This window comes from Mizuhopecten yessoensis, unplaced genomic scaffold (assembly GCF_002113885.1).
Source record: "Mizuhopecten yessoensis strain PY_sf001 unplaced genomic scaffold, ASM211388v2 scaffold309, whole genome shotgun sequence".
NCBI classification, from domain to species: Eukaryota; Metazoa; Mollusca; class Bivalvia; order Pectinida; family Pectinidae; genus Mizuhopecten; species Mizuhopecten yessoensis.
In genome coordinates, this window is record NW_018403482.1 from 245,631 (window position 1) to 258,000 (window position 12,370).

General features: G+C 37.0%; 1 protein-coding gene across 1 annotated transcript; it reads right to left on the reverse strand.

Annotated features, from left to right (window-relative positions):
• Positions 1–1,158: 1,158 nt before the first annotated feature.
• Positions 1,159–10,135, reverse strand: LOC110446184 (magnesium-protoporphyrin O-methyltransferase-like). Its single transcript, XM_021491209.1, has 5 exons — positions 10,044–10,135; positions 5,277–5,467; positions 3,854–4,039; positions 2,027–2,137; positions 1,159–1,840 (listed from the first exon to the last, which is right to left on the reverse strand). The coding sequence occupies exons 4-5, from the start codon at positions 2,106–2,108 to the stop codon at positions 1,203–1,205; spliced, it is 720 nt and encodes a 239-aa protein (XP_021346884.1). The 5' UTR covers positions 2,109–2,137; positions 3,854–4,039; positions 5,277–5,467; positions 10,044–10,135; the 3' UTR covers positions 1,159–1,202.
• Positions 10,136–12,370: the final 2,235 nt, after the last annotated feature.

Below are 12,370 nucleotides of genomic sequence, written 5' to 3' on the forward strand. Positions count from 1 at the left end.
TGTTTGAGGCATATTATGTATGTTCATCTTGTGCATAAAGAATAGATCTTTCGATCCATATGCGACATGTGTGTGAAAGTGACGATTTGTTTCTAATATATTAGTTTGAAGTGCGACCCGGGTGCGGGTCGGTTATTTCCCGCATATTATAGAGGGCCGGAGTTCTGACGTTAATCGACGACAGACCGATATAAAAAAGTCGATAAAACGTCAGAATAATTCGGACTAAGGTCAAGTATGGGTATACTTCGGACATTGCTGTGTTTCAGGGTTCCAAGGTCAAGGCACAGGTCACTGTTGCTATATATATAGAAAATCATCAACTGATTCAATTTAAACACTTAGCAACTTCATTCAATATGTTATGGAGACAGTAATAACATACAGAAAAAACCCATATGAATATTAAAATCAACTTATCAACTTTAAGTGTAGTACCTTGTGCGTGTGCATGTTTCAGGGTATCAATATCAAAGTGGTTGTAACTTTTTATAGAACACTGAAACTAATTTCACATGGCAGACATACAGACTTACAGACATTTTCTAGTTATATAACAATTACGAAAGAAGTTCTATCAACTAATATTAGTAATTCTTGTTGGCCCGGATGGTAGTATGCTGTGGGTGTAAACGTGGAAGGAAACCAGAGTTCCCGGAGAAAATTATCAGAGTCGGACAGGCAATTCCATAACTTCCAAATCCGGGCACAGAATCAAAACCCATCCGTCGGAATGAACGGCGACTAAGTTATCCATTGAACCTCGGGACCACCAGACTACCCATAGTGTTCCCTACAACTAATCGTACTTATCGATCGTCAACATGCATCATCTTGATCAGCTATTGTGTTTTATTTACTTTTTCTATTACAGCGTCTTAATACTATACTGCTTGTTGTGTGTTAATTAACAAGGAACATTGACCTGGAAGGATCTTAGTAACACAAATAATGATGATAACCATGAAAAACAAAATATAAAAATCTATAGATTATTTTTTATTAATGATTATATTTTAAAAGAAATCACGATAAAATACATTACATACAAAGCATAAATATTCATAGATAGGTGGAGCATATGTTGTGCATGTAAATCCAGGTTAAATGTTTATTCGAATCTCTATTTGAATATTTACAATAGGTTATCATATCTTCTGTTACAATCGCTGTAGGCATATATCGAGATAATATATCAAGTATCAATGTATCGGCTCTTTACGTTCTGCCCTACTTCTGTCTACTGCCCCACTTCCGTGTACTGCCCTACTTCCGTAACTGCCCAATTTCCGTTTACAGACGTACGCATAATTGTAGTCGCTGTTGATGATACAGACACGACTTTTGATCACCAAACCCGCCTTCGTCAGGAACTCCTCCTTGTTTTCCCATCCCCAGCCCACGCCAAGACCAGAACCGTGGTCGCACGAGCTACTTGGAATACACCACCACGAGCTGAGTGTAAGTGCCTGTGCCGCCTGAATGTTTCCAACGTTTTTCAACGGGTCGCTGCTCACCTTCGGATCAACAATGATGACGATTCCGTCGGCCGCAAGCACCTTCAGAACCTGCTTTATAGCTGCCTCGGGGTGCTGGAGGTCATGGAGGACGTCAAACATAAGAACCACATCATATTTTTTGGTCCAGTCTTCTGGCAATTTAGAGATGTTTTCAATGCCGTAGCTGACGTTTTTGACTGTAAAAGAGCCCAGCTTTGCATCCGTAATCGCCTTCTCCGAAAGGTCGCAGCCTGTAACTGCGGACGCTGGAAGTGCCTCGGCGAGGGGAGTTGTTATGTCGCCCGTCCCACACCCCACGTCTAGGACGTTCTTATGTTTTTCTAAAATACAAAACACGGTAGTAAATTGCAAATTATGTTTAAACTAATACGTTTATTGAAAGTTGCTGCTAATTTGATTTCGTCTGAAATAACAAGCGCATTCCTGATGTAAAGAGTTTGTTCAAATTTACCTGACATCATTGAAATAACAATGATTTTATATAATTTATTTGGCGTTGTACCGACCTGCGTGAGTTGCTATCAGCTGAGAGAGTTCCTTTGCTATGGAATTGTTGTAATTTGCCCGGAGAGACCGAACGTAGTTCATAACGTACGGGGCCTCATCGTGACTGTAGCCTGCAAAGAATTGTAGCATAATAACTGTAGTTTAAAATGACGATTGGCTGAATGAGAAGTAGGTGGTGAACATGGCGGACAGACCGTAATACCACAATGGAAGATAAAGCGGCGAAATAAAAACGAGAAATGAGTTGTGAGTAACTCGACATATTCACAGTCACTAAAACAACAAAAGAATAGCTTTACTTATAGGGACCACTGAAAAAGTTCAAGTTTGCTTATTTATATATGTGTGTATGTGAGGGCGCGCGCGCGTGCGCGTGTGTGTGTGTGTTATGGAGTGTGGTCTGAGTGTTCAAACATATATATGAACATATATACATATATATAAGAAAGTATTTTATAAGTTTTCAAATGTCACCAAATAATGTTTCTTTTACTTCTTATGAAGGACAAATGTGTCTTGTTGAGCTATGTATTAAATTAATGCTTTCTGTCCATCTATACCGGTAAGTAGAATACTTATATAGACTAAGCCTGTTGTCTCATCCAATTGTTCAATTTTTTCCAAATAAGATGTTTCAATTTTTTTTTGGAAATCTAAAAAAAAACAAAGTTCAAGAAAAAATAAGGACCAGGTATTCCTGAACGGTAAGCCTCTTTTGCTTCATCGACGACGCCCGGTATTTAAATCTAGGTCAAATCCAACAAATACCACGTCCTCATAACGCGAACCGAGGTAATGACAACAAAACGACAAGTAAACTGATGAGCATAGTAAACAACACCGACTTTCATATCGAACCACAAATAACCTGTTTTCCAAATGAGATCATGCTTTCGACTATTATTTTTCCATATTCTTTATCTGCTAGCAACTTTTCGACACCTTAGGTTGGGGAGGCGTCGATGTTACTATCAAGAAAAGGAACTTTTTAAGTAAAGATCAAGCGGTTTAAGGAGGAGAATTTCCCCTAGATTTGACGTTCAGGGGGTATCACAATAGAAACAGTCACTGCTATCTGGCTATTTAGCGAGAGCACTTGACAATGGCTTTGTTACTCATCCAGTCCCAATAAGCTCATCAATTAATTCAGCCTTAAACTGAGCACCATGTTCAGGTCGATAACTTACATTGGCTTAGTGCGTTGCTGTAACGACGAGAAAGACACAATCTTCCCGATCAAGCGCATTGTTTATATTTTTGCATCATTAATTGTATTTGATTTATTATGCCTTGCTATGTGTACCATTTTAATTTCTCTCAACATGTATTCTTACTAATAAAGGTTAATTGAAATGGTTACTTATCGGGACTCTTACTGATAAAGGGCAATACAAATGGTTACTTATCGGGACTCTAACTGATAAAGGGTAATACAAATGGTTACTTACCGGGACTCGAACTGATACAGGGTAATATAAATGGTTACTTACCGGGACTCGTATTGATACAGGGTAATACAAATGGTTACTTACCGGGACTCTAACTGATAAAGGGTAATACAAATGGTTACTTACCGGGACTCGAACTGATACAGGGTAATATAAATGGTTACTTATCGGGACTCTTATTGATAAAGGGTAATACAAATGGTTACTTACCGGGACTCTTACTGATAAAGGGTAATACAAATGGTTACTTACCGGGACTCTAACTGATACAGGGTAATATAAATGGTTACTTACCGGGACTCGTATTGATACAGGGTAATACAAATGGTTACTTACCGGGACTCTTACTGATAAAAGATAATAGAAACGGTTACTTACCGGAGGGACCAGCGTCTGTAAAACACTTTTCAAGGTGCCACCTTTTGAAACGGCAGAATATATCCTAATTCACGGGAAAGAAACATTTCCTTAAAGATTGTCCAATCTGGAACTAAAACCTTTCTTTGAGCTGTCATTTGTACCACCTCAGACGAAACGTATGATTTCATCAACTCAGCAACATACCTGTTAAAGATAAAACACTGGTTATAATTACCGTACACTCTTATTGTAAGTCCATTCGGCACACCTCGGCAGCCGAATGATTGTAAGTCTAGCATCATAGATACGGTCGTCAACGTAACAGTTTACCTGGATACTTTTCAGTACAGTCTTATTGTAAGTCCATTCGGCACACCTTGACAGATTCTGGTTCCTTACATCAAACGGCCAAATGATTGTAAGTCTAGCATCATAGATATGGTCGTTAACGTAACTATTTACCTGGCTCCAATACAGTACAGTCTTATTGTAAGTCCATTCGGCACACCTTTACAGATTCTGGTTCCTTACATCAAACGGCCAAATGATTGTAAGTCTAGCATCATAGATATGGTCGTTAACGTAACTATTTACCTGGATACAATACAGTACAGTCTTATTGTAAGTCCATTCGGCACACCTTGACAGATTCTGGTACCTTACATCAAACGGCCAAATGATTGTAAGTCTAGCATCATAGAAACGGTCGTTAACGTAACTGTTTACCTGGATACTATCAGTACAGTCGCATTATTAGCCTAGCATCATAGATACGGTCGTCAACGTAACTGTTTACCTGGATACAACACAGTACTGTCTTATTGTAAGTCTAGCATCATATCTATGGTCGTATACGTAACTGTTTACATGGTAACCATATAGTACAGTCTTATTGTTAGCCTAGCATGATAGATACGGTCATCAACGTAACTGTTTACCTGGATACAATACAGTACAGTCTTATTGTCAGCCTTACATCATAAATACGGTCGTCAACGAAAATATTTACCTGGATACCATACAGTCAGTCTTATTATTAGCTTATCATCATAAATACGGTCGTCAACGTGACTGTTTACCTGGATACCATACAGTCACGTTGACGACGCTAGCCTAGCATCATATATACATATAACATATTGTCCCCGATACATATAACATATTGTTCCCGATACATATAACATATTGTTCCCGATACATATAACATATTTTCCTCGATACATATAACATATCGTTCCCGATACATATAACATATTGTTCCCGATACATATAACATATCGTTCCCGATACATATAACATATTGTTCCATCCAAATACATATAACATATTGGTCCCGATACATAAACATATATTCATTTTAGAACCATTTCAAAAAAAATGTTGCTACTTGTACATTCGCCTCTAATCTCTGCTCACAGCGTTTGTCTAGTTAAATGCTTACGGTTCTTTAAGATGTGTTTCTTTAGCTAACGTCGCGATGTCGCATGGCTTTCCTAGATCTTGCATTGCCTGAAAGAGGTTTACTCTTTTGGCCAGGTTTATGCCGGATAACAGGAGCGGATTAGCAACAACGCGACCCAAACACTTCTTATAGATCTCCTTACTCATTCCGATATGGCGGGTAGAGATTCTCTGTAATGCAAAACAGTCATATATAATAGCAGTAATTAGGGTCGTAACAATTTAACATGATTATCAAAAACGCTTACAACCCCCTAAACTACCAACAAATGTCGTTGTGCCTCTATTAGTGTTCAGTATTGCCTTGTAGAATATACAAATAAACATTACCTACAAGAGTTGTGAGAGCTGTTCTGTGTCACACTGACGATTATACAATACCTACAAGAGTTGTGAGAGCTGTTCTGTGTCACACTGACGATTATACAATACCTACAAGAGATGTGAGAGATGTTCTTTGTCACATTGACGATTATACAATACCTACAAGAGTTGTGAGAGCTGTTCTGTCTCACACTGACAATTATACAATACCTACAAGAGTTGTGAGAGCTGTTCTGTGTCACACTGAGGATTATACAATACCTACAAGAGTTGTGAGAGATGTTCTTTGTCACATTGACGATTATACAATACCTACAAGAGTTGTGAGAGATGTTCTGTGTCACACTGACGATTATACAGTACCTACAAGAGTTGTGAGAGATGTTCTTTGTCCCATTGACGATTATACAATACCTACAAGAGTTGTGAGAGATGTTCTGTGTCACACTGACAATTATACAATACCTACAAGAGTTGTGAGAGCTGTTCTGTGTCACACTGACGATTATACAATACCTACAAAAGTTGTGAGAGCTGTTCTGTCTCACACTGACAACTAGACAATACCTACAAGAGTTGTAAGAGATTTTCTGTGTCACATTGACGATTATACAATAACTGCTAGAAATGTGGAGCTCGGTAAACGTTATTAGGAAGATTAACGCACTGTCTACTAGAGATGTAAGTGTTATACAGTGTCATCGTTCAGAATACAAAATCTTCTAATTAATATACAATGAATTAAGGATATGATGAGTAGGCATTTATTTACCAAAAGTTGAATTTTGTCAATATACCTGTTATTTACCCAAGGTTGATTACTGTTAATCTAATCGTTATTAACCCAATGAAGTTATATAACTGCTCATCAACGCTATATTGACCCAATGTTGAATACTGCCCATCAACGCGTTATTAACCCAATGTTGAATACTGCCCATCAACGCGTTATTAACCTAATGTTGAATACTGCCCATCAACGTTATATGTACCCAATGTTGAATACTGCCCATCAACGCGTTATTAACCCAATGTTGAATACTGCCCATCAACGTTATATGTACCCAATGTTGAATACTGGCCATCAACGCGTTATTAACCCTATGTTGAATACTGCCCATCAACGAGTTATTAACTTAATGTTGAATACTGCCCATCAATGCGTTATTAACCTAATGTTGAATACTGCCAATCAACGCGTTATTAACCTAATATTGAATACTGCTCATCAACGCTATATGTACTTAATGTTGAATACTGCCGATCAAAGCGTTATTAACCTAATGTTGAATACTGCTCATCAACGCTATATGTACCTTATGTTGAATAATGCTCATCAACGCGTAATTAACCCAATGTCGAATACTGCCAACAACGCGTTATTTACCCAATCTTGAATACTGCTCATCAACGCGTTATTAACTTAATGTTGAATACTGCCCATCAACGAGTTATTAACTTAATGTTGAATACTGCTCATCAACGCTATATGTACCCAATGTTGAATTCTGCTCATCAACGCGTTATTAACGTAATGTTGAATACTGCTCATCAACGCGTTATTTACCTTATGTTAAATACTGCTCATCAATGCGTTTTTAACCTAATGTTGAATACTGCTCATCAATGCTATATGTACCCAATGTTGAATTCTGCTCATCAACGCGTTATTAACCTAATGTTGAATACTGCTCATCAACGCTATATGTTACTAATGTTGAAAACTGCCCATCAACACGTTATTAACCCAATGGTGAATACTGCTCATCAACGCGTAATTAGCCTAATGTTGAATACTGCTCATCAACGCGTTATTAACCTAATGTTGAATACTGCCCATCAACGCGCTATTAACTCATGTTGAATACTGCTCATCTTCGCGTTATTAACCTAATGCTGAATACTGCTCATCGACGCTATATGTACCTAATGTTGAATACTGCCCATCAACGCGTTATTAAACCTGATGTTGAATACTGCTCATCAACACTATATGTACCTAATATTGAATACTGCCCATCAATGCGTTATTAACCTAATGTTGAATACTGCTCATCAACGCTATATGTACCCAATGTTGAATACTGCCCATCAATGCGTTATTAACCTAATGTTGAATACTGCTCATCAACGCTATATGTACCCAATGTTGAATTCTGCTCATCAACGCGTTATTAACCTAATGTTGAATACTGCCAATCAACGCGTTATTAACCTAATGTTGAATACTGCCAATCAACGCGTTATTAACCTAATATTGAATACTGCCCATCAACGCTATATGTACCTTATGTTGAATGCTTCCCATCAACGCGTTATTAACCCAATGGTGAATACTGCTCATCAACGCGTTATTAACCTAATATTGAATACTGCTCATCAACGCGTTATTAACCTAATGTTGAATACTGCCCATCAATGCGTTATTAACCTAATGTTGAATACTGCCCATCAACGCGGTATTTAATCAATGTTGAAAACTGCTCTTCAACGCGTTATCAACCTAATGGTGAAAACTGCTCATCAACGCGTTTCTAACCTAATGTTGAATACTGCTCATCAACGCTATTTGTACCTTATGTTGAATACTGCTCATCAACGCTACATGTACCTAATGTTGAATACTGCCCATCAACGCATTATTAACCTAATATTGAATACTGCTCATCAACGCGTTATTAACCTAATGTTGAATACTGCCCATCAACGCATTATTAACCTAATATTGAATACTGCCCATCAACGCGTTATTAGCCTAATATTGAATACTGCCCATCAACGCATTATTAACCCAATGTTGAATACTGCCCATCAACGCGTTATTAACCTAATATTGAATACTGCCCATCAACGCGTTATTAGCCTAATATTGAATACTGCCCTTCAACGCATTATTAACCCAATGTTGAATACTGCCCATCAACGCGTTATTAACCTATTCTTGAATACTGCCCATCAACGCATTATTAACCCAATGTTTAATACTGCCCATCAACGCGTTATTAACCCAATGTTGAATACTGCCCATCAACGCGTTATTAACCTAATGTTGAATACTGCCAATCAACGCGTTATTAACCTAATGTTGAATACTGCCAATCAACGCGTTATTAACCTAATGTTGAATACTGCCCATCAATGCGTTATTAACCTAATGTTGAATACTGCCCATCAACGCATTATTAAGCTAATATTGAATACTGCCCATCAACGCGTTATTAACCTATTATTGAATACTGCCCATCAACGCATTATTAACCCAATGTTGAATACTGCCCACCAACGCGTTATTAACCTAATGTTGAATACGTTGAATACTGCTCATCAACGCTATTTGTACCTAATGTTGAATACTGCTCATAAACGCGTTATTAACCTAATGTTGAATACTGCCAATCAACGCGTTATCAACCTAATGTTGAAAACTGCCCATCAACGCGTTATTAACCTAATGTTGAATACAGCCCATCAATGCTTTATTAACCCAATATTGAATAATGCCATCAATGCTTTATTAACCTAATGTTGAATACTGCCCAGCAACGCTATATTAATCCAATGTTGAATACTGCCCATCAACGCTTTATTTACCCAATGTTGAATACTGCCCATCAACACGTATTAACCGAATGTTGAATACTTCCCAGCAACGCATTATTTAACCATTATTTAATACTGTCCATCAGTCTTTTATCTAACCATTATTTAATACTGTCCATCAGTTTTTTATTTAACCATTATTTTATTTAACCATTATTTAATACTGTCCATCGGTCTTTTATTTAACCATTATTCAATACTGTCCATCAGTCTTTTATTTAACCATTATTTTATTTAACCATTATTTAATACTGTCCATCGGTCTTTTATTTAACCATTGCTGAATAATGTTCACCAATCCTCAATCGAACTATTCCTGAATACTATAGTTCACCTCATTATTTACTCATTGTCAATCACAGCCAATCAACCCTTAATTTTCCCCTTGTTAAATACTGTCCATCAGCTTTTTATTTATCTTTTGTTGAATGATGTTCATCAATCCGTTATTTACTCAATGTTGAATACTGTCCATCGGTCCTTTATTTACCCGATGTTGAATACTGTTTATTAGCCATTTATCTACCAAGGTTGAATACTGTCACTCAGCCCTTCAATTACCCAATGTTGAATGTATTTCATCAGCCCAGTATTTTAATATTTTGAATATTTTCATCTAGTTGCATGTTTATATCTAATACTAAGTACTATTTCCTGGCATCATACATGTATTTAAATGTTATAGAGTAGCGGTATCTAGTTCTATATAAATCTAATATTGAGAGAATTATTTAAGTTCTACATGACCTAACGTTTAGTGTTGTCTTCCAGACTATTATATACATAGCCATTATAGGGAAGTGTTCCCCAGACCTATACTTACATAAATCTGACTACTTCCCACCAGTCCTATACCATCTACTGATCAGGGTCGTCCTCCAGTCGTGTCGGTGTGTTGGTATGGAGCATGATAATATACACTATTAACACTCCGGACGCTGACGCCGCAAGTAACCAACAATATTTCCCGGCAACAGGACGTCTGGTTCTGGGGTAAGATACAATACGTGGTTCCAGTATAGAGTGATTCATCATGTACTTAAAACTATCTCATTTCTATCTAAAGTTGGAGTAGTTTTCTCCCCTCTTTGTGTACTATGCAACTCTGAACCGGAAAAATTACTCATATATTATGGGAATGTGAGGAAGTACAAAGATTACTAAAAGATTTTGACACATTCATGGAAGCTCTTTTAATCCCATTTTCAGTAAACAAAAAATCTTTTCTTTTTGGCCTTCTTCATCAGAATTTTCTTCCCAGTAATCGAGTAGATAATGAAATCATCATCATTATAAAGCAGTATATTTACAGAATGAGATGTTTACATAACTCATTAAATATAAACGCTCTTGTAAACATAATAAAGGACAACTATCAGATTCAATAATACATTGTTAATGGTAAGGATGAAAAAGCTAAACATAAATTTGAAATTGACTGAAAAAATGGGACAAACTAATTAAGTTGCAATACATTTTTATTATCATATTATCACTATTATAATTATTTCTATGACATACTCCATCAAACATATTTTAATTTCTGCCCTTCCTAAGCCGATGTATTACCTATATATAATATAATATACATGAGTGAATATCCACCTCATTTTCCACCATCTCGCCCAACTTTTCCTACATTTCTTCTCTCTTTTCTTTATGTTCTCTGTTCTCCCTTTCTTTTCATTTTCTCAATCCCTTTCTCAATTCCTCTTCCTTATAAAGACCATGCAATGTACTCAGCAGACAGTTTGTGCACATTTCTCATTTACCTTTTTGTGTGGGACTGATATTTCTTCTCTTTGCATTTATATATCAATAATCGGTAGATACAGGAATGTCTGAAAATGTCTAATGTCATGCATATGGGTTTGTGCGAGTACAACGCATGTGAGTATGGTGAAATCATATTAATTATGTCTATACATGGACATGGGTGTTTTTCACATGGATATGAATTATACAGTATGTGCTGTTATGTATAATTTAGTGCAGATGTTGTTTCCAGCTTAAAAATATATACCATACGGATGTAGGTTGATATGTGTTCTATTTTTACACGAGGCATAGCAATGAATGGTTGAGACATATATATGTCAGACACATGGATGGATGCATATATATGTGTAATAAAATGTTAAAATGTAAAAATAGACGGAAATGAGTATGTAAGTTTATTATGCTAGTGTGGTTAAATATCATCCTGAGAATGTATATACTCTATGACATAACAGATATAGGTTAATGTATGTATGCGCCAGTATACAAATGAGTGAATGTTTTGCTATTTGTTGTTTTACATGTACATTGCATTGATGAAAAATCTGAACAAAAAGATAAATATAAAATGAAAAGTTACAATAATTTCCTGTTTTTGCAATAACGTTAAAATGCCAATCTACGTGTAGCTAAAATAATTTAAATACACCAAATGGCCCACCAGAATTTATTTTCTGATGTTTTTGAAATAACAATTAACACGCCTTTTTGGATTAAATGGCCGCAGCCTATTTAATGATACATATTCTCAACAAATGTGACGAGCAGGCCTTTACACTGACAGGTAATTTCCTCCCCCCTGGGTTATCCAAAGCGGGTTGGAATTTTACCCAACTAATCTCACCAATGACTAGAGTTATACACTTTAGATACATAGAACGGTAAAGCCTGTCTCACACAGAACACGGTTGGGCACACGGTTCCAATACGGTAAACTCGGTTATACACGGGTTGACTGGTACGAGTATTGAGCTCCAACCGTGGCTGGGGATGAGTTAGTACGATTTAGACTCGAATGTAGCACGAGTATGTACGAACAAAGCACGGATATACTCGGTCAAGCAAGGTTTGTCATGGTTTGAACACGATTTGCAAACGATTTTCATACGATTGTTGTACAGTTCCAAGTACGGTCTAGTACGGTCTGGTACGGCCTAGTACGATTAAACACGACTTTTACTCGATTAACTGGACGGATCCAGAGGGTTTTTTTGGGCTTCAGGAACCCCCACCCACCCTTAGAATTTTCTTTAAAAATCAGGAATTTTCACCATTTTCCTCAATTTTCCCCCACATGGAAACCCCCCCAGGAAATTTGGAAACCCCCCCGGATAGGTCTCTGGATCCGCCACTGGGACATTTACAGGGTTT

Coding starts and splice junctions, on each gene's coding strand:
- LOC110446184 (XM_021491209.1), bottom strand. CDS start 2,108: ATGAACTACGTTCGGTCTCTCCGGGCAAATTACAACAATTCCATAGCA. Junction 1,841..2,026: donor GCTGATAGCAACTCACGCAG/GTCGGTACAACG, acceptor TTTGTATTTTAG/AAAAACATAAGAACGTCCTA.